Raw genomic sequence first — 25,261 nt, 5'->3', positions numbered from 1 at the left:
AGAGACGGCTTTGGCTGTGGGGAGAAGGGGAGGGGAGGGGAGGGGAAGGAGGAGACACAGGAGGAGGAGGGACCGCGGGGTGGAGGGGGAGACAGACCCAGCCCAGAGCTCTGAGTGGTTTCCTGTTGCCAGGCTCTAAGCCCCTCACATTCCTGCAGACCTCCAGACTGCCCAGAGCTCGCCTGCCGCCTGCCTGCCCACCACTGAGGTATGTCCGACCCCTGCGCTGCCTGTCCCTCCTCTAGGCCTGCACCCCCTGCACCCTGGCCCACTCCTCACTTTGTGTACAAGGAAAAGAAGCTGTGTTGGGAGGTCTCCAGGCGCAGGGACTCCATCCTTGTTCTCCTGAAGGGCAGGGGACTCGGACTTGCTGCCTGTTAACTCCTCAGGTGAAACTAAGATCATGTGGTCTCCCCTTTGGTATTGCAGAAAGTAATCCGATTGTCTCTGAGAGAGTATTTTCCTCCCTGTCTCTCTCTGCGCCTGTCTCTCGGGTTTCAGAGGCTGCCTTTACAAATGGGGGCCACCTCTTCCTTTCCTGGGAATATGATCTGGGCACAGCTGCAAGAGGGATGGGCCACCAGAGTCTGCCCTGCTTCCCATTCCAGGAGGAGAAACTTTCTAGACTTGGTTCTTGCACTCTGTTTTCCCAAAGGAATTTGGCGTGAGTGATAAACTGATCTTTGGAGGGATAAGAGAGGGTCTTCACCTTTCATCAGCACTTCTGTGAAGGCTCCTGTTGCCCTGGAATTTCTCCCCTCTCAACCTCCACCCCTCTCCAACACACGCGCGCGGGCGCGCACACACACACACACACACACACACACCGATTCCGCTGCCATTCAGCCTGAAATAGCACTGTCAGACAATCAGTCCGGGGTTAGGCATTGTTCCCATCCCGGGCTCCCCAGGATGTAAACACTGGAAACTCAGCAGCAGTAGCCCTCTGTGTGTCTAGATTTGAAGACCCCTGATATCTGATAGGGTCCAGAGAGGCGCAGGGTCCGACGGGAGACTGGGTGTGGTGGGGTGTGCTGCCAAGAATGGGAGGGAGAAGACAAGATGGAGAGGGTTTCAGGGCGACATTCCCACACCTTTGCCATGAGAAGTTCAAACTCTACACTAGGCTGCTGTTAGGTCTTCTTCAGGTAAAGCCCTTCCTACCTATGGCTCCACTGGCTGGCTCATGAGCGGGCTTCCTGAGTCCCTAAGGGCACCAAGGGGAAAGGGGGGCCTTGGGGAAGGCATGTCTTCCAGGAAGCCCAGTCCACCCAAAAAGGAACAGAGGGGCACACGTTTTCCTCCAGAAAATGCTACTCTATGCAGAACACAAAGAGAAAGGGTTTTCTCTGTGGTTGAATTTCTGTGCACCCCAAGTGCTGAGAGCAGGATGAGAAGCACATCCGAAGTAGGGGGGCAGACTGAAGACATACATTTTACATGTGATCTTAGGTAAATGTCTCCCCTGGACTTCGTCTCCCTGTCTGTAAAGTCAGAGGAATGGACTCAACCGTCTTTGTGGTGCCCGGCGTCCTCTGAACTTTCCAATGAAGGTCTCTTAAAGCAGAATTCATGGACTAGCTTTTGGCTAGGTTTCGAGGAGATTGCAAGCCCCTTAAAATTGTATATACAGTTGTGTGTGTGTGAGAGAGAGACACAGAGAGAAATAGAGACAGAGTTAGCGGCAATATCCAAGAGGGTGTTCACAGCCTTCAGTCTTAAAAATATTCTCAAATGGACGCCGGCCCCTCCAGGTAGCCAGAGGGCATGACGTGGGAGATGGAGAGGGTGGGGACTGGAAGCCGAGGTGTATTTGCAGAAGGATGCAAAGCTTTGGAATGGGAGTGGTTGAGGGGAAGAGAGAGTTAACTTGCAGCCATCAGCTGCCACATCGACAAAGCCTGGAGCTGGAGTTGAGGGAGGAAGGGGGAGGGAAGGGAGGGTGCCTGGAGAAGGAATCAACTTTTGAAACTTTCTCCAAGTCCCACCCACCAAAAGGCTCTTCTTTGCTATGACTCACTCTAGGAGGAATGCGAGTTGCCACGGTAACCTTTTTTTCAGGGTCTCTGCCTGCTGGCTGGGAGGGGACACTAGAACACTTAGAATATCAGGCTCTGTAGGTCTGAATGTCCCCCACTCCACTCCATCCCAAGAGGGCAAATTCTAGGTCCTGCCCTGCCGACCTCCCAATCTCCTAGGACCCCAGGGCAGCTGTGGGGCTGTAAGTTGCTTCCTGCTTCCTGGGATAGGCTACTTGAAGACCTGAGTTTTAAAACTACCTCTACTTCAAAGGTGCCATTTGACCTTGAACTAATGGCTTCTCCTTTCTGAGCCCCAGGTTCAAGGAGAACCAGGTCCTCCTTGGTTCAAAAAGTGATAACACCACCACCTCAAAGGGATACTGTGTGGACAAAACGGGGATGATACACAGAGAAGCTTGCTACACTGTGGCCCTCTCACCTAATGAGATAGGTTTTTAGAATGGATGAATTGATGGTATCCAAATAATTGGTGACATCATTCCCTGCTTTTTTGTCTGGCAGCTTCATCATCTTAGGGTTTGGATATAACTTCCCTTTACTAAAAGTGCTGACAGGCACGTTTAAGCAAAATAAATATCGTCCAGATTCTTTTGATTTGGTCACCTTCATTATTTCCCAAGAGTGTTGCACCCTCCAGTGTCCAAGGCAAAGGCAGAGGTGGAGCCTAACTCACAGTGACATTCGGAAAGACACTTTCCCTCTCCAGACTCAGTTCCCCAATCTGTTAAATGGGGAATCCAACCCAGGGCAGAAGAATTGATGCTTTTGAACTGTGGTGTTGGAGAAGACTCTTGAGAGTCCCTTGGACTGCAAGGAGATCCAACCAGTCCATTCTGAAGGAGATCAACCCTGGGATTTCTTTGGAAGGAATGATGCTAAAGCTGAAACTCCAGTACTTTGGCCACCTCATACGAAGAGTTGACTCATTGGAAAAGACTCTGATGCTGGGAGGGATTGGGGGCAGGAGAAGAAGGGGACGACAGAGGATTAGATGGCTGGATGGCATCACTGACTCGATGGATGTGAGTCTGAGTGAACTCCGGGAGTTGGTGATGGACAGGGAGGTCTGGCGTGCTGCGATTCATGGGATCACAAAGAGTCAGACACCACCGAACGACTGAACTGAACTGAGCCTAGGGTCTCCAGGTGCCCTTTCAGCTCTGAAGTCCTGTGACCCTAACTGCCAGGTGCTGCTTTCATTAGAAAGAGCAGTCAGGCTACATTTTTAACAGTGCCTGGCCCCCTAGTTGAAAAGGAAACAAGAGGGGGGGCTAGGGGAACTGGGATTGCATAATAGCCCTGCTAAAATCTTTATCCAACTGTAGAGACTTGTCAACCAATTGTGTGGCTGGGGTTTGCTATTCACAAGAGCAGTTTTCCTTGCTAAAAAAAAATAAGCTATAAATAGAAAAGGATGGTGGAGGAACGGAAGGAGCTGAGGATGTGAGGTAAACAGGAAAATATTTGATTTTTGACGTTATTTAGACAGGTAGCTATGTGTGCAGGGATAAAGAGGGACAGACACAAACCCACGAGGATGCCAAGTATATAAACATTGATTTCACCAACAGGCACCCTCTGGCACAGCTGGAAATAAATGTTTCAATACATGAGCAGACACAGGGGGTCATGCACTCACGGCTCCCTCTGAGCAATACCTTGACTCACAGACAAGTCTCGGATGTCCATCTGATGCATATGCAAACTCTGACCCTCACCTGTAAGGGCTGAAACCCACAGATGCTGAGTCAGGTAGACACGCAGCATCACATACAAAGCTTCACACAGTGGTCCTCAAGGTCATTGGTCACTTATGCAAATACACAATCGCCATTTGTAGCCACACACAGACATGCACAGCCAGACCTAACTACAGGTCATGGCGGAGAGGTAGACCCCTGAGTGTTAGTCGCTCAGTCATGTCTGACGCTTTGCGATCCCGTGGACTGTATGTAGCCCACCAGGCTCCTCTGTCCATGGGATTCTCCCAGCAAGAATACTGGACGGGGTTGCCATTTCCTTCTCCAGGGGATCTTCCCAACCCAGAAATTGAACCCCGGTCTCCTGCACTATATGCAGATTCTCTGCCATCTGAGCACCTGTTGTATGTTAGAGACAGCAATTGAGACTCGGGAAGGGAAAATAACTCAAAGTCATGCAGCAAACTGATGTCTGAGCCAAATTTTCAGACATCTGGAAACATCCAGATGTTCATTTTGGCTTCTTTTGTTGGTTTCCTTTGAGCAGTTTGGTACTCTCCTGACACTCCTCCCTGTAGTCAACAGCCCCATGGATAACAAGTGATAAGAGCTACCTCTCTTCCTCCTTTGCTGGCTTGCCATGGCCTGACGCAGGCCACATGGCTTTGTCATTAGGGCAACAGGAAGTGGCTAAGAGGTGACTGAAACCAGTGACTTGACAGAATCATTTAGAAAAACAGCCTCCTTCTTATCCAGGAGATGTCTAGACAGGACATTAACTCTGCTCTCACTTGTCAAGTTATAGAGCTTGATGTCTGTAGGCAAAGTAGGAATGGAGATACCAACTCTCACTATAGCTGGGTTCTTTCAGAAATGTGGTATTAACCCATTTCATCTGAGGATCTTTCTGGGCCCTTATGTGTTAGTTATGGCCATAGGATCCTAGACTAATCAAGTGAAAAAACAAACAATTCCCCAAACATCTTGATATTTCTGAATATCTGGAAGTTCAGCCCAGATACCAGCTTGTCATGTATTACCTCAAGTGAATTATTTTCACTCTCTGATCCTCAGTCTTCCTATCTCTAAAATCAGAAGCATGGCAAAGAGGTGTTGCTTGGCATGACACCACCAACCCATTGGTAGCAGCTGCCAAAAGAACTGTGTCCAGGATTTGAGTCCAACGAGGAGAAGGGGACGACAGAGGATGAGATGGCTGGATGGCATCACCGACTTGATGGACATGAGTCTGAGTGAACTCCGTGAGCTGGTGATGGACAGGGAGGCCTGGTGTGCTGCAATTCATGGGGTCGCAAAGAGTCGGACGCGACTAAGCGACTGAACTGAACTGGACTTTAGGGGGAAAGGTCATATGATTGATTAGTAATGTCTGCCACATGCACAGGAGGAGCAGGTGTAGCCACGTGTGCCATGGATTTGCTTGCTATCTTTAGGATGTGACAGGTTGATGTTATTTCTCATCCCTTCCATTTGCGGTCACCCAGATGCACCAGTGGCCCCTAGGGGGAGCCAACGGGGAGAGCCTGAAGCTCCGCCCTGGGGCTTCTAACCACAGCAAAACGTGGCATCTTAGATGTGTTTATGGAACCTCTGTCAGACTGATACCAGTCTCATCCTCTGGGGCCATTTCTGAGTTGCCTCTGAATCTCTTCAAAGCTATGCTTGAGCACCCTAAAACAGGGGTCCCCAACTTCCAGGACCTAATGCCTGATGATCTGAGGTGGAGCTGATGTAATAATAATAGCAATAATGTGTACAATGAATAGAATGTGCTTTAATCACACGCTCCACTCTGCCCTGGTCTGTGGAAAAATTGTCTTCCATGAAACTGGTCCCTGGTGCCAAAAAGGTTGGGGACTGCTGCCCTAAATGTTTCCCTTAGCTTCTTCCCTTCCAGCAAGAATTGTTAGAAGTGGAGCAGGAAGTCAAGGGCCAGGCTGGGAAAGGTGGTCCTCTGATAGGTTTCTGACTCAGCTGACTTGGAACGTCAGGGGTGAAAGGAACCTTAGGGACTATGGCCTCAGGTCTTCAAACTCTCTCATGAAAGAACTTAGAGGTTCTCCAAGGCATCTCAGGGAGTGTCCCAGTGCCAGCCCGCATCTCAACACTGTTTTTGTTTTGTTTTGTTTTGTTTTAATTTCGAGCTGATTCATTGAATAGATAATAGTGCATTCATATGTACAACAAAAGTGAACGGCTCTTAGTTGTTTCAAACTTGGACTTCTGCAGAAGACTTCACTGAGAGAAAGGCTCCCTGGCTTATATGACTCTGAACACCACTGATCTAAAACAACGTCTGCATTGTGCAGAGGAGTGGCGCTAGGTGAAGTCCAAGGAGTAGCGGAGCCTATCCTGATTTGAAGGGTGAGCTGGAGGCAACACTGCCAAGACTCAGTCCCAGGGCTCCTGACTTCCACGTCACCTCTGAGTGGCTGTGTGTGCTCCCTGGGGTGTGAGCGCCCACGTGGCCACACTGGCACCTCTCTGGACCGTCTCAGCCTCCTTCTGAGTCCTGGCATTCTGGTGGGCCTGGCTCACTCACGAGTTCCTTTATTAGCCTCTAGACGTGTTTTCCTCTCTTTGGGCTTGTTTACCAGGAACATGTGTTTTGGGAACCCTTGTTAGTAAGCCAAATGGTGGAAGCAAGATGTCTGGTTTGCGTCAGCAGCCCAACTGAGAGGGCAGCCTGGGGCCTGGCTTCATCACTGTGCCCTGCGGAGGCCGGGCTGGAGTGCCCGAGACCAAAAGGAAAAATGCCTCCTTTGTTCCAGCCCAGCACCTGTTCTCCCTGGGCCATGAACAAAAAGCTAGGATTCTTGTCCTGGATTTTCAAGGTGAATGGAGATTCTGGGATCTTTGTATTTTAAGATACTCTTCTGATGCTTATCTCTTGTAATCACCCATGAGTCTTTCAAGGTAAGTATGTTATTTTCATTTTAAAGATGGAGAAATAAACGGAGGCCCAGAGAGGGAAAATCACTTTCTGAAAGTCACACAACTGCTATATGGCAGAACCAGGATTTGAACCTGTATATTCTGTCTCCAGAGCCCCTGGGCTTACCTCTCTGCCATAATGCCTCTATAAAAGTTGATAACCACTCTGTCTAATATGGGCTTCCCCGGAGGCTCAGATAGTAAAGAATCCACTGGCAATGAAGGAGACCTGAGTTTGATCCCTGGGTTTGGAAGATCCCATGAAGAAGGGAAAGGCAACCTACTCCAGTGTTCTTGCCTGGAGAATCCCATGGACAGAGGAGCCTGGCGGGCTATAGTCCACAGGGTCGCAAAGAGTTGGGCATGACTGAGGGACAAAGCAAGCTCTGTCTTAATATGGTAGCCACTAGCCACATACGGTTAGGTAGAATTTAAGTTAATTAAAATGAAATACAATGAAAACTTCAGCCCTTCATTTGCACTAGCAACATTTCAAGTGTTCAATAACCACTGGTGGCCACTAGCCATCATGTTACACATGCAGATACAGAATATTTTCATCATCTTAGAAAGTTCTATTAGACTGCATTGCTTCATAAATTCTTCTACTCAAATCAGATTTGATGACTGTAACTCAGATTCTGTGCTTCATGTCCTTAGGGTTCTATGATTCCAAGATCCACAGTCTAAAATTTAATGATTCCAAGATTTTTCCCTAGTTCTGTCCTTCAGCAACTTTTCAGTGTCCAGAGAGAGCCCACAGGAGGCCCTTTATGTTTCAAGGGAGGTGAACTTGGGTGGTGGTGGGAGGAGGGGGCGGCTGTACTTTTCCATCCCCAGACTCTTTCTAAAGAAGGAGAGGTGACCTCAGCTTCAGGTCCTGCTGGCAGCCAGGGATGGGTTTTCAGCCGTCTCCAGAGCAAATAAAGGCAAAAGGAAAGGACTGGATGTTCGGAACAGGAGGCAGGGGCGGTGGCGGGGTGGGAGTGAGCTAAGTCTGCATCTGACGCCCACGGGGCCAAGGTGAACATGCCTCCTGCTGCCCCCCTCCCAATCTCGTTTCCTCCAGGGTACCCAGGGCCAGTTCACAGCCCAGCTGGGCCCCATCAGGTGAGCACCCAGGGGAGGAACTGCTGCCAAGGGAAACAGCAGGTGAGGCAGAGGGCAGGCCAGAGGCGGAGGGGGGCAGCCTTGGTCTTCATTCAGCCCTGCCACCCTCCCTGGGGCTCTGGGCAGGTTTTTTCCCCTCTGGGCCTCAGCCCTTTCTTCTGCACTATAAGGTAGAAAGACATGCCTTCAGCCCCCAGGGGATGCCGGATTATGAAAACATTCTTAAAAGGATAAGCACAGGCATCATTACAAACTAAAGAGATACAGAGTTTTTATTTAATACTGCTCATTTATACAAAGGTGTTTATATTTTCACCAGGTGGGCATGCCAGACCTAGGTTTGACTGGCAAAGGATGTGTGCACAGCTGATCATTTCTGGATGCTGGGGTTTGGCCCTGTGTTCTGACCTTGCTAGGGTTACTGATGCACCCCCTGACCTTTGCAGGATGGGCACCTGGCCTCTTTGACCAGTGGTGGTTTAGAGAACCTCAGAGAGGGAGCTTATGGGTATGCAGAGAGTATGGTCATACATTCGAGAACCGTCCAATGCTGCCCTTCCCTCCCATCAAACGATCTGGATGGAGAGGATGTTGGGACTGGTGAGGGAAAACTGGGCAAACCCTCAAATAAGGAAAACAACTCCTCCTCCAAGACTGTGTGTCCTTTTCTTAACACTTACTTCCCACTTTTCTCCCCGATCCCCATCCCAGTCTTAAAGAAAAACTCTATGAGGCCCAACCCAAGTCCATGAGGAGGAATTTTGTCAGCTTGGAAGGGGCCTGAATGTTGTCTGACATCCTCCCTTTCCACCTCAGACCCTTTCATTGTTCCTTTCATCCAAAGCCATGTGCACGCTTAGATTGGAGTTGGGGACACCGTGAAGCAAAGCCAAGCTCCCAGGTTGATTTCTTTAAATTTCTGTTGATTTTATTTCTTATAATGCCATAAAATATTGAGGTTTAGTGTCTATTTCAACCTCAGTAGAGGACCATTATGAAGTCTTCCCTTCTGCTGCCTCTTTCTGCTACCCAAATACCATAATTTAAGTGAAGATGGGAATAGTGGAGGGGATGATGTGTGTCAAGACCAGCATGTGCTTGGGACAGTTGAAGGGCATCTCAAGGGCTCAGGCTACCGCCTCAAAGCTCAGCTAGTCGAACCCTCTCAAGTAGTAGAAGAGGGAAACCGAGGTCTGGAGAGGATGAAGGATTGAACCAATATACCAAGTTAATATTGAGACAGAACCAGAATCCTTGGGATTTAGCTCCAAACTAAGCGTCTTCCATGATGCCAGGGTACCTCCCACCAAGGTGCTTGGTCAGTTGAGAAATCTTGGAAGGAACCAAGGGCAAATGAGGGGAGACATGGCCACTGCCCACACTGACTGAAAGCTGCTTAGGCGCAGGGGAGATGCTTGCTCTGTGTGGCACCAACGGATGATCATAGGAGACCAGGAGAAGCTTGAAGGGAGGCAAGCTGAACAGTAGAAGGAAGGACTTTCTAAAGCCATTTGGAAATGGAAATTCATTGAGTTAGAACAAGAAACAAAACATCCCCACCACAGTTCCTTGGTTAGGGACAGTATTTTGGCAGCAAATCATCAGAGATTCTGCTCCAAGATGCCCTCCAGTCATTAGATTGTTAGAGTCAAGAGCTCAGCATCTAGAGGATGGTTTCAGCAGTGACCAGAGTGGGAGAATTTTCTAGAGAACTTTCTAGATCTCAGTTAACATCTTTTAGCTGTGAGGGAGAAACAGAAGGTAACACAAAACATATGCAAGCATTTGGGTAGTTTCCACACAGAATCCAGAGAAGTGCCATCCCTCCTGGGCAGAATGGAGGAAAGTATGGCCATAAGTCTCCACTGGCTACACTCGAAAACTATTGTTCTTTGTTTTAGAATGTAGGCCTCGTTGTCTCAAATTGGCAAGGGGTTGCTGCCTATTAAGTTCTCTTATTAAAGAAGGGTAGGGAGAAGGAGGTCCGGGGAAAGACGGGAGAGGAGGAAGAGGAGGGGGAAAGTCTGGGGTATAGGAAGAAAAGAATCCTAGAACATCAGGGATTGAAGGGCCCTTGAACAAAACCTGGTTCAGCATTGCCCAGACTTGATTAATTAACCAGTTGTCTTTGCCCAATCACTGTCTAAAAATTTAAATAAATGTACTGAGGAAAGAGACAAGATTCCCTACCGTAAATGGAAAAACCTGCGTACTTTTGTCATAAATAGAAGGAAACTGTTAAACTAGACACAAAGGAGACAGGACAACTCTACTGAATTCCAGCTGGATGTCGTTTCCTGCGGAGGCTCTGAGCCAGAGGCCTGCCCTCTGCTCAAAAGGGCGAGAGATGAGTGTTAGATGTTAAAGGCTGGTTAGCACCAAACTGAGACTTTCTCATACCATCAGGATTAAAAGAGAACCAAGTGGAAGCAACCTTCTCCCTGTCTTTCACTATCGTCTACCATGGACCATCTAAAATTATCTTGCATATCACAGGAATTCAGTGTCAGGAGGAACTCTCCATCAAGAAACCTCGCCCTCACTGAATTCTTCATCTCTCTTCTCCCCGCAGGGTTCCCAGCACCATGAGGGCCTGGATCTTCTTTCTCCTTTGCCTGGCTGGGAGGGCCTTGGCAGCCCCTGTGAGTACCTGAAAGTCGCATCTTCTTGATCTTACCTCCCACCACAATCTCAGGGGCATTGAATCTACCCGCCCTGGATGTTCAGGGGGGCAAGCACTTCCCCGTCTTGAGTTGTCTTTTTATTTTTTTTTTTTTTAAGATTTTTTTCCCTTAAACTAATAAGCTCAAAATAAAAAGGAGATTTCAGGGAAGACAGATTTCCATGTAATGTGAAGATGTACTTGTTTAGCTATCAGAGCTTTCCCAGAAAGGGACTAGGATTGTTTTAGAAGGAAGTGAGCTCTTTATCATATGAAGACTTCCAGAAGAGAAAGGGATGCTGATGGGAGTGATGGGAAAAGAAGCCCCAGCCAGCCAGGCACCTCAAATTCATGTGCTATCTTGCTTCTCTCACTCCAGATTGACTCCAAGAAGGAATTGCCAAATAATGAGGATGATGATAATATCACACTTGTGGGGAAGATACTGACATCTGTTAAAATTCAGGGTTCATCCCCTATGGGTCTCAGTTTTTCCATCTGAAGGGAGTTGGTCTGCATCAGACCAGTTGGTCTCCCATCATTATGGGAGTCTAAGCTGCAGAGATGCTTTTTGAGTTTTGATAGACACTTCAGATATAACTATACAAAGTAAGGTGCTCCAGAGACCCACAGGGCCTGCATCTGTGCCCGAGTTGTCCACCCATGGCAGGCCCTGAGGCACAGCCTCGGGGGGTCTCCCGTGAGCCTCTCTCCTAGCTCCCCAGCTTCAGTGGTCCAGGCTGAGGCATGTTAGTGGTGGAAGCTGGCCTGGGCCCCAACCTCTCTGAACCCTATTTTCACCTCCCGACAGCAACAGGAAGCCTTGCCTGATGAGACAGAAGTGGTGGAAGAAACCGTGGCTGAGGTGGCCGAGGTAGGTGGTGAGGGCCCCAGACTCCTCTCTGCCAATATCCACTCGCTGGGGAATCCAGACGGGGGCTGCCGGAGCAGGCCATTGCTCCCCTTCCCACGTGCATGCACAGGACAAATGTAAATCCTGTGGATCCCCCAATGATGACACTCCCGAGTGCTCCCCAAACTCTCCCTGGAACCTCATAGGTGGGAGCTATGATTCTGAATTTGTCTTTTACTGTTTGAATTGTGTGACATTTTTTCTCAGATGGTCATCCATGGTCTCCCCAAATATCAACTGATGAAAGGGAGACTACCCTGGTGCAGCTGAAGGGGAGAGAGCTTGGCACCCCCTCTTGCCCTGACATGCCTGGTGGCCTCTAGGGCATCTCCATAGAGTTCCGGGCCCATAGCTTCAGTCTCGATTCTGGACCTGGCACTTGTGCCTCCTGGGATCTGAACCCAGCACCCATTTCAGCATGTCTATCCCCATCCCCTGTGGGGACCCAAGGCTTCGGGCAAGTCCCCTCCAGCCTTTGCCCCCTTCCTCCAGGCCTGGGGGTGGGATGGGGCATTTGACTCACTCTTCTCCCTCCACCCCAGGTACCCGTGGGAGCCAACCCCGTCCAGGTGGAAGTAGGAGAATTCGATGAGGGTGCCGAGGAAGTCGAGGAAGAGGTGGTGGCTGAGAGTAGGTCCCTTCTCTTTGTCTTGTTACACCAAGCCTTTGCCCTCTGCCACCCGGGCCTGGGGTGTGGGCCAAGCCTGTGTGAGGTTCCTTCCCAAGGAAACGCAGGGTGGGGTCCTCCCTGTGGGAGGGGCTGTGAAGGACAAACTGCCTTGACTGAAAGGTTGGGAGTGTTTTCTGGAATCTAGAAAGATCTATTTATAGCCAGGCTGTGAGTGCCAGGAAGCGAAGTCTCAAGCTGGAAGTGGCCTTGTACCCTTGCAGCACTTTAATCTAGTTCCAGAGTTGGGTTTCAGGTTCCTACTGAGATCCCCAGTCCTGTCTGGTCACTTGATGGCCCCAGACGCTTTCACACTTATAAGCTTACTTAATTTTCACGTGGCCACGAGGAAATAAACCTGGACGCCTGACACAACTCCCATAAGGCTGTGAGAACCGTGACCTGGGGCTTCTGGCTCCCGCTCACAGCCCAGCATCCCTAACCCGCAGAACGGAGACTCACCGTACCCCAGGGGCTAAAGCCCCAGCTCTGGAGGGGGACCAACCAAGGTCTGCCTCCAAACTTTCTGCGATGTCCTCTGACAGCCCTCAGACCGTCTCTGAGCCCAGCCTGCTCATGTCTTCTGTGGGGAAGGGTGAAGACAGTAGACCCCCGCCCCAGGGTTGTCGAGGGACTAAGAGACAAAAGTAGAGGCCCCCTTGCCCAGGACCTGGCAGGACAGGCACCTAACAGAGGAGGACTATGACACCCCAGTCAAGCGCCAGGAGGAAAGGCGAGAGGAGCTCTCATCCTCAGGGCCTGAGTGTCCACTGGAGCAGAGAGGCGTCCACTGAGCGCTGTTCCTTCCCCTTCACGTCCCCCATCCGGTGTTTACGAGACACAGGCAGACTCTATTGTTCAGTGCGGTCCTGGGGCCCTGTTCCCTTTTCTGCTACAGACACTCAGGCCTGTTTTGCTGGGCTGCATAGCTCCCTGGCTCTGTGACAACAGCCGACTTTCCAAGTCATTCTAGAAAGTCTATTCTAGAATTCTGAAATACCTCGCTGTCATTGATCCATGAACAGCCGAGAACACAGTGGTTGCTTCAATCCTCAGGGGAGCCATATGGCGCCCAGTGCTCCCGGGTCCCAGACTGAATCCCCAGCCCCTGCAGGTGTGCCTGGCCCTGATCTCAGACCGAATCTCTAGTCCCCAGACTGAGCCAACTGCTCCCCGTCAAGCTGATTTCAGCAGAAGAGAAGGGAGGGCGCAGGGCTGCCCAAAGGTCGAGTGGGGGCCAGAGCTGAGGACTTCTGTCCAAGGATCCATGTGGGTTGGGTTGGGATGGATGTGCTAGCCCAGGTGAGGTTAACCATGTTGCCCTCATGCTCTACCAGACCCCTGCCAGAACCACCACTGCAAACACGGCAAGGTGTGCGAACTGGACGAGAGCAACACCCCCATGTGTGTGTGCCAGGACCCCACCAGCTGCCCTGCCCCCATCGGCGAGTTTGAGAAGGTGAGGCCCAAGGGACAGGGCAGGGGGTGAGGACTGCGGCCCTCAGGGCATCTGCCCAGAACACTGCTAGCCTGGGGGGTCCCACAGGGCAGCTCCAGGTGCATAAGTCCCCTCGCTAGGTCTAGTCACAGCAAGAGACCCAGCCAGAGAGGGTCTCTGTCTGGGACTCTCCAGCAGTCACTGAAGAGTGACTGTCACTGGACTCTCCAGCAACTGGCAAGAATTTACTCAGCACCACCAGCTTCCAGCCCTACGGAGACTCAGAAGGGAACACATGAGGGACTTTCTCATGTGGGAGAATCTGGGCAAAGCATCAGGTCCAAACATGTGGGTTCTGGGTCACAGCAAAGGTTGACATCAACCTTCATCTCCACCTCTTGATAGTGTGAGATCTTAGCTATGTTCCTGATCCCCTCCAAGTTTTCTCACCTCTAAAGATGGACCAGAAATAGACTTTATCTCGTAGAGCTATTGCAGGGATTTGTCAGATAATACCTGGTACTTAGTAAGTACTCAATATATTCTATTTAAAAAAAACTTTCAAAGCTGTCCATTCAGTCTCCAATAGGACTCATCTGTCCATTCATCCATCCAAGGAAATATTTATTGAGCACTCATGCATATCAACCATTGTGCTCGTGGTCATCTAGCTCAGGGCCACAAATTGAGTTCCAGGATCATTCCCACAACCTCCACCTGATCTCTCCATCTTTAACCTCTCCCCAGTACAACTTACCTTTTGAGGTCCAAATTTTAGCATCTTCATCAGCTCTTCCCTCCTCTTCACCCCTTCACCCCCTATCACACGGGTCACCAGTGCCCATCAATAGTCCCTCTGCAGAGATATGTAAGCAGTAAGCATGTGCAGGGTGTTCAGGACAAGGCTTCTCTCCTCCTGACACAACTCCTTGCTGTCACTGCCCTTGTTCAGCCCACAGCATCTCTGCTCCACCATCCTCATGCTCAGAGATTCGCAAGAACCAACATAACTCACCACATATTTGCACTCACTGCTAATAGTTAAGGATATATAGCTGATGAAAAGGGAATTGGGTACAGGCTGAGTGTGGAGGGATCCATGCACAGTCTTGCTTATTCTCCCCCTGCCTTGAAGGGTCTCTTTCCCCAGCTACAAAGATGAACTGCAGCCTCATACGAGCAAGGCTTCTGACCTATGAAGCCTATTACAGACTCAGCACCTAGTGTTTAGTTGAAGCCTGGACACGCAGGCATCCCATGCCCAGCATATACCCAAATTCCAGACTCTGAGCAGGAAAAGAGATGTTCAGCATGAACCATACTGTTTGTGTGAGCAACCCAGGCAAATTGAGACACTTGCATCATTTATGGACAGTTTTCTAACGGCGCAGGCAACTGTTCACCAGCCTCGCTCCCAGACACCAGCCAAGGGCCAACATCACAAGAAGGCCTTTCTAAGGATAACAATCCCAGGCCTGCTGTATTAACCCTTTTCTGAGTACTCTGCCTTTCCCTCATCCTCACCTTCGATTCATCTTTTCTGTATCTCCCAGGTTTGCTTTCCCATATCTCAGCCCTGACTCTGTCATTCCGCTGCTCAGAGACCAGCATGGGCTGAGCATTGACTTAGGAGTCCAAAGAGTGGCTCCTCGCCAGGCCCCACCCCTAACTCACCTTGTGGACCCCGAGCTAGTCATGTTCCTTGCCTGGTCCTCAGTGTGCCCATCTCTGAAATGGGCATGGGTGGCGGTACTGGCCAAGGGCTTTGGGAATGAGGGCGAGGCTCTCTGCTTTGCCAACAGGTGTGCAGCAACGACAACAAGACCTTCGACTCTTCCTGCCACTTCTTTGCCACCAAGTGCACACTGGAGGGCACCAAGAAGGGCCACAAGCTCCACCTGGACTACATCGGGCCTTGCAAATGTGAGTCTCCTCGGGCCCCGCCAAGCCTCCGGTCTCGGGGAAGAGGTGCCAAACTGGCACTGCTGCTGGCTCTGCCACCTCTGGGCTGTGTGATCTTGGGCACCTCTCTTCCCCTGTCTGAGCTTCAGGGATCCCAGTTATAGAATGAGATGATTGTTTATGAGCTGGTATCTGTACTCAGGACCCTTCCAGGGAAGGACTGAGCAGTGGAGGGAACACAGGATCAGGGCAGATTTCCAGAGCCTCTCACTAGCATTCGAGACAGCTCACTTCTTTTCTGTAATGATGAGGAAGTTCTTCTATAGGTCTAACCACAATCTTTCCTGCTTCAATGTTGTGAAACAAAAATGATGTTCTTCCTGGGCCTAAAAAAGTGTTTTAAAAATACTTGCATTTGAATGCTTTAAAATCAAGGCAATTCTGTCAGTTCCCCTTAGGCCCTGTTACTCAATATTGTCATATCCTAGGCCCTTTTACTCTGTTACATTCCCATCTGCCTGCATAAAACATATGATTAAGTACCTGCTTCTAGAAACCTAGGAGCCAGGTGTTGGGGGCAGGGATGCCAGGGTTTGCCTGGCCTTTGGAGAGTGATCCCAGGTGCAGACTCAGCTGGCCCAGGCTCCTTCTCCAGTGTGTCTGCCTCCCTGTCATCCGAGACAGGCAGGGGCCCCTCTGCTTCCCTCCAAGACAACATCCATATGGTGTGTCTGGTACATTCTGGCACCAGATGACACTGGGGAGGGCCACTCACCTGCCTCAGGTGTGCAGAGTGCAGAAAGGTGGAGGAGGGGGAACCAGGTTCTCCTGTGGTCAGCACTGCTCTTCCAGTTACAGGGCCGTGGATGTGAAAAGAGAAGGCTCAGACCTGGAGAAGGAGGGCAGGGGAGAAACATTGGCAGGAATCCCTGGGCAGTGAGACTGACACTTTTGCCAAGTGGCTCTTCTGTTCTCTGGGGCGTATCGCTTTCTCCGACTCCTAGCGTTTCCCTCTCAGATGTTCTCTTCCACTCCCCAGCTGCTGGTGAAGAAGGTCGTGGTCCTAACCACAGAGGGGTCTTTCTATAGGTCCAAGGATGGGGGAAACGATGGGCCCCTAGGCCCCCTGGCACCCACATGCCCTGGTGCTGGATGAGGCTCTGATAATGTGGCCTTAAGCAAGCCCCTTCTCTCCACACTGATCTCTAATAATTCCAAGAGGGTGGACTTGGATGAAATCTCCAGGACCGACATTTTGTCACCTTGAGTTCCAAAGACCAGGATGCAATCCTATCGCTAAGAATGTTCTGGTGATTAAGCATGCCTGAACCCCCACCCCGGCTAAGCTGGGCCTCTGAGTGAATGCTGTTCCTCAGGCTCCCAGCTTCAAACACCTCTCAAGGGTCAACATCATCATGGTGGGTCCTGGCCTCTGTTTTCAGGGCCCAACACCCAGAAAAGCAGGAGTCTCTGGAGCAAACCATTTCCCCCCCAAGATGAGATCAAGGTCGAGGGAACAGGGGATGTGCCTTTGCTCTTGTCCAATTGCAGAGTATTCTCCCCCCACCCCCTCCAATCTCCTTTGTTCAAAAGGTATGAAGAAACTGTGGCCCCGAGAGGCTGAGCCGGTGCCAAGGCCACCGACTGAAGAAGTAGCAGGAGAAGGGCAGGGGTCGGGAGAGCGACCTGGCCAGCACATTGGCCCTCGGGCAGGGAGTCAGGGTCTGTGCTGACCACCCCTGTGTTGACCCTAGACATCCCCCCCTGCCTGGACTCTGAGCTGACTGAATTCCCCCTGCGCATGCGGGACTGGCTGAAGAACGTCCTGGTCACGCTGTACGAGAGGGACGAGGACAACAACCTCCTGACCGAGAAGCAGAAGCTGCGAGTAAGGGTCTTTTCTCGTCCTGTCTCAGGGCACTTGCTCGACCCTGAGCTAGCCCTGACCTTGGGCCCCAGGCTGGCTGAGATCCCCAGTCCCATTCCCAGATCTAGGCCCCCAAATGTAAGCCCACATCCCTGCTCCAATGAGTACCTCTGTTCCGGGCTCTAGGACACAGACTCCTCCGTGCGGCCTTTGGAGGCTCCTAGAGCACATTCAGGGGCTTCCCAGGTGGCGTAGTGGTAGAGAACCCACCTGCCAGTGCAGGAGATGTAAGAGACACGGGTTCAATCCCTGGGCTGGGAAGATCCCCTGGAGGAAGGATGGCAACCCACTCCAGTATTCTTGCCTGGAGAATCCCACGGACAGAGGAACCTGGCGGGCTACATAGTCCATAGCGTTGAAAAGAGTCAGACACGACTGAAGTGGCAGCACGCAAGCAGAGCCCATTCACACGTTAAAGGCTCTGAGGGGCCCCGGAAGGAACGGACCTGCTCACTTTGTTTAGGTCCATGTTAAGCGCGAGACATAAACAATTCTATTCCTTTTTCTTTCTGAGTCTGTGGACTTTAAGGAACATATCAAGCACTAGGAGTACTGATAAAATACAGCTCCCTGGGCCCCACCTTAGCCACAATGAACCAGTGTCTCTGTGAAGGAAGGCCCAGGAAGCTGCATTTTGACACACTCCACAGTTACTCTGATTGAGATGGCCCCAGGCCTCCACTTCTGTGGATGAGATAATGATGGTACTCATCTAACCACTTCCTTCCCTCATTTGGTCTTTTTTTTTTCCTGGCCACACTGCTCAGCATGTGGGATCTTAGGTCCCCGACAGGGATCAAACCTGCGCCCCCTGCAGTGGAAGCACAGAGTCTTAACCCCTGGACCCCCTTCCCTCATTCTGAACCCTGGAGTCCCCCTTCCCTCATCCTGAGCCCTGACTTTGGCTGGTCTCTGCCTACTCTGGCCTCCTGTCGGGGGGAAGGGACCTTGACTGGCCCGACAGCCTCCCCGGACCCTCTGTCACACAGCATCTCTGCTCCCACAGGTGAAGAAGATCCACGAGAATGAGAAGCGCCTGGAGGCTGGCGACCATCCCGTGGAACTGCTGGCCCGGGACTTCGAGAAGAACTACAACATGTACATCTTCCCTGTGCACTGGCAGTTCGGGCAGCTGGACCAGCACCCCATTGACGGGTAAGACCCCAGAACCTCAGGGTCACGGAGGGGAGCTGCCTCTAGCCTGGCCCTGGAGTGGACAGTCGCCGCCAGGACTGCTGGGTGCTCTAGATGTGGTCAGAAGACTTCTCAGTGGCCTCTGCTGCTCCCAGCCCTGGAGGCCCATAGCTTGCCTAAGAGCTGCCACCGGAGAGGATAGGTGTAGGAGAAAGGATGGAGAAAGGATTTGGTACCATGAGACAATCCCTCCTTACTGCCTAAGAGGCAAAAGCCATCAGAACTGAAAACCCCTCCTTAACCCCATGAGTGCCAGCCTTGGGTATCCATTCAGCAAGGTAGAAGGAGCTGGGAAGGAGCGCCGGACTCCGTGGGGTGGCAAGGCTGAGGTGGGGGAGCAAGGCCCTAAGACCTGGCCCCAATGGGGCAAACTGGCTCTGGAAGTTCTTAAGACAATCACAGTGCCCATCCCATCTCCATGGCAAGCTCCTGGTTTGATCACTCCTGCCCCATGTTGAAATGAGTTAGGAAGTGCTGTGTAAATGCCCTGTGGGATAGGCCGGGAGTTGGTCAGTGAACCAACATTTATTGAGTGTCTATTACATGTCCAGCACAATTCCAGGCAGGGGATTTAACTGTACACAGAACTGCCACGTAGGCCCTTGCCCCCATGGAGCTCACCCTCTGGGTGGTGCTCTGTTTCTCACAATGGAAGGAAAAAGTAAGGAATGTGCCCGGAAGTTGCAGGTGGTGGCTGACCGTCTGCAGCCGAGCTGGACCGGCCCCTCTCGCCCCCGCCTTCCTTTGCTGTGCACTCCTGGAGCAGGTCAAGAGGAGGGCCGCTCTGCTTGCGCAGGATGCCCAGGGCTGCTCCCCTCTGGGAGGCTCAACCCTCCCTCCCGGTCCAGCCCACCCTGTGGGTGATCCTGGGGGGCTGGGGTCTCTTGAGTGCTGGGAAACTGCCTGTAGCTTCTCTCCCAGGCTCTTTCCGTGGCTGAGATCCATCTGAGTCATACCGTGAAGGGGAGGGGAGACGTAGGGAACATCTGGACTCAGGCTGAGCAAGGAAGGGGCCTGGAGGGAGGCTTCCAGATGGGGCTGCAAGGACCCTGCATCTGGGAAAACAGCCTGGGTCACAGGATCCGTCCTCCCCCGCTCCTTGTCCCAGAGCTGCCTGGTGACCTTGCCTGAGTCCCTGCCCCTCTCTGGGGCTCACTTTCCTCACTGATATACAAAGAAGGGGGAGGAGCTTCAGTTCAACCTATCCCTTCCATGAGTTGGGCCAGATAGGAGGGCCCGGGGGTCCTTGGGGAAGAGTGTTTTGAGGACAACTAATGGAGGGCTCTGGGGAACAAGGGGAAAAAATCCTACATGTGCTCTGGAGTCCAGGCCAGCTGGGAGGACAGGAACAGAGGAGATGGGGAGAGAAACCAGAAGCCCTCCTTCTCACATGGGACACAGTACATAAAAGATAAAGTTCTACTCACCCTCCGCCTGCCAATTCCAGTCCCTTCCCACACTCCCTCCCCCAGAAGTCAGCACCCTCTTCCTGTTCTTTTTCTGGCCACACATCTTAAGGGATCATAGTTTCCTGACCAGGGATCAAACTGGGCCCTTAGCAGTGGAAGTGCAGAGTCTCAACACTGGACTGCTGGGGAAACCCCACCCCTGCTCTCCAAGTTTTTCAGTACTCTCTTCACTTTGAGGCATCTCTTTTTCATCTTTTTTCTGAGCATTTGCAGATGTATAAATGTGTGTCTGCAGAAAATATGCATTGTTGTTTCATACCAGATTTTGATCTACCAATAGCGGAAATGCTGAATATCTTAAGCGTTTGTGCCCTCAAGTCTTAGCCAATTAGGAAACAATGAAATGCACCAAGAGACCTGTGTTATGAACCCACAGATCTCAGACCTGGAAGGGCCCTTTAGACATTATGATCAACTCCTCCCCCTTTGATGGAGGAGGAAACTGAGGCTCAGAGTTGGCCCGTGCTGTATGCTCAGAACCACAGCAGGTCAGTGGTAGAGCCAGGGTAGACCCAGGATCCTGGCTTCCCATTGAACATCCTCTCCTTCAGCCCCAAGGGGCAGGCTCCCTCCCTGTCTCCCCAAGCAGGGCTGTGGGGCTCGCTCAGCCTCAGCCTCTCCCCACCTCACCCCTGCAGGTACCTGTCTCACACCGAGCTGGCCCCACTGCGCGCCCCCCTTATCCCCATGGAACACTGCACCACCCGCTTTTTCGAGACCTGTGACCTGGACAACGACAAGTACATCGCCCTGGACGAGTGGGCCGGCTGCTTCGGCATCAAGGAGAGTGAGTGTTTGAGCAAAGGATCCAGTGTCCTCTCCCTCCCTCCTTGCTGCTGTCTGTGTGTCTGTCCTTCCTGTCCATCTCTGCTCTGTGCCTGGTTAACTCCTGTCTGCTCTCCCTGCCTGGGTGGGCCTCGCTCTTTTATGTCCTTCTCTATCCATCCAGCTGTCTCCTTCTCCCTTTTCAAGCATCAGTACTCCCTCTGTGTCTAGCACTGCTTTGGGAACTGACAGGCACCTACAGAAAACAGCACATGTAATTTGGCAGCGCAAGTGACAAGGATCAGCCAGGGACGGGGGAGACCAAAGTTCTCAGTCATAGACTCCCTTGGTGACCTTGGACCGGTTACCTGGCCCCCGGTCCCTGGGATGGGTGGTATCCGCCAACTCCATGGGAAGCATGACCCCTCATTGACCCCGGCCCCCAAGTCTAATTCTGCTCCTTCTTGCCTTGCAGAGGACATCGACAAGGACCTCGTGATCTAAAGCCACGCCTCCTCCTGCAGAACCAGATTCTCTCTCTTGACCTTTCCCCTCCTGTTTTCCCCAATGTTTAAAATGTTTGGATGGTTTGTTGTTCTGCCTGGGGTCAAGGTGCTAATATAGACTTAAACGAATACATTAACGGTGCTAAACATAGACATTTTAACCCAAGTCACGACATTCTTAGCCTTAACTCAGCTATCACGGCCTCTTGCTCACCCACTAGTGGTCCCACTTTCCTCTTGCCGTGTGCACCTCTGCCCATTGTCTTGGGTGGAACACTTGATCTGCTCGAGTCTGCCTTCAACACACGTTGCATCTTCAGATTTTCTACTTTTTGTTTGAAACTAATATTCACCAAGTCAGACTTTGAGTTAATTTTATTTCAGGGTATTGGCTGCCAGGGGGTCATCCCTCAGTGGTCTGAAGATGGACAAAGGGAAGTAATAGGCACGTGATATTGGCAAGGATGCTTCTAGGGCTAGAGGGTCAGTGGTGGGAGAGACCTGCAGAATCCACCAGCCAGAACCGCAGATAACGAATCTTGTGGTCAGCGGCTGTGACTGAGAGAAGGAAACAGGCTGTGTTCTGGAAGTACATAAACTCTCACATAAACCCAGTTCTTCACCATTTCCCCTCCTCACTTTGCACTGCCATTTCTTTTTGCATTAGGCAACTTGCTCAGACTTTCCAGAGCCGTGGCCCATCCGTTCTCTGGCATCCCCCACACCTCTGAGAGGTGGATCACCACATCCTGCAGGGCTGCTCCCCTCCAAACTACCTTTAGGAGATGCAGGACAGGGAGGCTGTTTCAGCCAGAAAGACCAAAATCAAGAGTGAGGTGCAGAACGTGGTAAAACAGAAAAAGGGCAGGTGGCAAATTGGTTTTCTTTTGGGTTTTCTGTTTTCTTTTTTCACATCTGGATGGCTGTCACCAGAGATCTTTCCTTCAGTCGCTAGCATGTTCCTCCTCTTCTCCCCTCCCCATTTTTTCTTTCTATTAATCAAAAGAAATTTCAAAATCAATGGGATGGTCGGATCTCACAGGCTGAGAACTCGTTCACCTCCAAGCATTTCATGAAAAAGCTGCTTCTTATTAATCATGCAAACTCTCACCACGATGTGAAGAGTTTGACAAATCTTTCAAAATAAAAAGTACTGATTTAGAAACTGCCTCCCTGAGTGACTCTGCATGTGTCTTAGTGACCTCATTTTCCTGACATGGAGATGCGTGGACATAACAACACGTCCACACGTGAACGCACAGATGCAAAGCCTCGCAAATGCATGATTACCCTTTTGTATACACAAGCTTACTTATACACAGGGAGTGTATACACAGGGAGTGTATGGTGCCTATAAGCATGGATTTAGCTTTTAATTTTATGACCTGGGGGCTGACCTTTTTCATGATTCATTTCATTATCAGAGCACTGGGCTAAGCAACTAGGGAAAGCACCAATGAAAGCAATGCCTCCACTTAGCATTCACTCATTCATTCACCCACCCATCGAGAAATGTTTATGATGTACTTGCTATGGACTGATCCCATTCCAGGTGCTACAGACACAGCTGTGGCAAAGCAGATAAAGTGTTTGTTCTTCTGGAACTTACAGTCTTAACAAGGAATGGGTTTTAAAAATGCCCAACTAAATACAAGTGACAACATGTGATAGGTGGACTGAAGGGCTCCCCTGGTGGTTCAGACAGGAAAGAATCCAACTGCAGTGAGGGACACACAGGTTTGATACCTGGGTTGTGAAGATCCCCTGGAGAGGGAATGGCTACCCACTCCAGTATTCTTGCCTGGAGAATTCCATGGACAGAGGAGCCTGGTGGGCTACAGTCTATGGGGTCACAAAGAGCTGGACTGAGTGACCAACACTTTCACTTTCCACACTGCAGGGGGAATATAAGAAACCAGCAGTGTATGTCATAGAAGGAATCAGGATTACTCTTGTTCCACGGTAATCACTCCCTATGCCTGGCTATTTAGATTTACCTTAAAATTTAAAATTCAGTCCCTCAGTCACTCCAGAAACATTTCAAGTGCTCAACAGCAAAATGTGGTTAGCGGTTACCCTACTGAATAGGGCAGATATAGAACATTTTCATCATCACAGAGTGTTTGCACAGGGCTGTTCTAGGGCTTCCCTGAAAAAACCTGAGTCACAAAGGAAAAGAACGAAGTATTGGGAGAGGCAGAGGTGAGAGAGGAGAGGGGTCGGGGAAAGGGCATTCCAAGCCCAGGGAACAGCACAGGCAAAGGTCTTGAGTGGGTGGGGAACATGAGTCCCCCGGCATGGCTGGTGTCCAGGCTGAGGGCTGTCTGGTACTGGATGAAGCTGAACAGGTGGGCAGAGGCCAGACCCTGAGGTCTGGTAGGCCATGTGAGGAGTTTGGATTTTATTTTTTTGTTTGCAGTGGAAGTTGTGGGAGGATTTTAAACCAGAGAAACAGACAAGATTAGACTGCCTTTAAAAAGAACACTCTGGTTCTGGAAAGGCCCACCGTTAAGTCCACTGAGCGTTTTACAAGACCCATGCATGCCCATCATGCTGGTGTGATATTTCAGGCTGGTGTTCTGAGGCTCCCCTTTGAGACAGAGAAATAGTTCCAGGAAGTGTGCTCCGTTGCAATGGACCACACACAGAGCGAGGTCTTCAGATGCCAAGTCTAGAGCTGGTTTATTCCTCCCTTATTTCACATTATTTTCAAACTACTAACAATACAAAGTCATTAAAAAAAATCATGAAACTCATAAACTTTTATTACAGGGTTGCTTGCTCACACAATGGGAGGCAAGAACTGGGCAGTCTGATTTTGATCCTGGCCATTTGCAGAAGGCAAGTCCAGCCTAGCGTCATCATCTAGAGGAATCCAGGCAGAGACTGATAGGGTACATTTAGGAACTGGCTCCTTCCTTCAATCTATGATGTTTACCAGATGCCCGCAATAATGTTTTATGTTCTCCTGAGTAAGCGCAGGCATGGCCTCTGCTGCCCTGGAGCTTTCATTCTGGCTAGCCAGACTGTGCACAAGTCAGACCATTTGAGGCAGAAACATGTGCTGCAAAGGCCATGAAGCAGAGAGCTCTAACGGAACACGGCTTGAATGCGTTGTTCCTTCGGGTAGGGATGGAGCTGTGATGTTTCCCTGAGACTGTAGAACGCAGTCCTTGTGCCTGGGTCAACCTGGGGGAGATCACCTGTATAATGCACAGTGCTCACTCTCAGAACAGCTCTGCTCCCCATACTCACAGAGGAGGAAACTGAGGTTCAGGGAGGCTGAGTGACTTGCTCATTTTTCATAAAATGGGGGAAATGGGAAACCAGAGCTTCCCCTCGCCCCCATATCTAGAATTCTCCTTCTAGGGAGTTTTGCTGAGTTTTCAAGGGAAAGGCAGCATCAAAGAGAGGCAAAGAGCATGAATCAGCCTGGAGCCCTAGGAGGACAAGCTGGGGTGGCAGCAACACTGAGGAGCTGGGTTGAGGGGTCCCTCAGAATCCTTACAGGCAATGTTTTCATATTCTCCTTCCATCAGTGCTTCGCTCCCTGTAAGTCAAATCTCTTTAAAAAAAAAATTAACATTTAAAGGAAATTATTTCATTACCCTGAGAGAAAAATCAGTATCATTTACTATTGACATAAATAAAATAAAATTTAAAAAAAAAACACAGTGGAAAAAAGCATAATGCAATTACAAATATTGCCTGTGCCTGAAGGATGCTGTTTCTTGTCAAAGGAAGAAAAGACTTTCTCTTTGATAATCAAATGGTCCAGAAGAGAACTGAATTACACTTAATTCAATGCCAAATTGGTAAGTCTCCTAAAATCATTTCCAGTCCTGAAGTGGTGGGTATCTCTCCTATCTCTCTTTTTCTTGAAGTGGGTGGGGGTCCTTTAGAGATCTTCTAGGTCTTCTCTCCCATCAGCTACAGAACTGGTTTGAGCCCCTTTTAGCCCAATGAGCAAACACTGAGCTTGTTTCCTCATCTGTAAAATCCTGGCGATAA

At 50.5% G+C, this 25,261-nt stretch overlaps 1 protein-coding gene across 1 annotated transcript; it reads left to right on the top strand.

Annotated features, from left to right (window-relative positions):
* Nucleotides 1–55: 55 nt before the first annotated feature.
* Nucleotides 56–22,415, top strand: SPARC (secreted protein acidic and cysteine rich). The gene is made up of 10 exons (XM_069592463.1): nucleotides 56–208; nucleotides 10,380–10,449; nucleotides 11,281–11,343; nucleotides 11,925–12,012; nucleotides 13,387–13,508; nucleotides 15,290–15,410; nucleotides 17,144–17,277; nucleotides 18,323–18,471; nucleotides 20,618–20,766; nucleotides 21,220–22,415. The coding sequence occupies exons 2-10, from the start codon at nucleotides 10,393–10,395 to the stop codon at nucleotides 21,246–21,248; spliced, it is 912 nt and encodes a 303-aa protein (XP_069448564.1). The 5' UTR covers nucleotides 56–208; nucleotides 10,380–10,392; the 3' UTR covers nucleotides 21,249–22,415.
* Nucleotides 22,416–25,261: the final 2,846 nt, after the last annotated feature.

The sequence above is a fragment of the Ovis canadensis genome, chromosome 5 (assembly GCF_042477335.2).
Source record: "Ovis canadensis isolate MfBH-ARS-UI-01 breed Bighorn chromosome 5, ARS-UI_OviCan_v2, whole genome shotgun sequence".
In the NCBI taxonomy this organism is placed as follows: Eukaryota; Metazoa; Chordata; class Mammalia; order Artiodactyla; family Bovidae; genus Ovis; species Ovis canadensis.
This window is presented reverse-complemented; position numbering and strand designations above follow the sequence as displayed.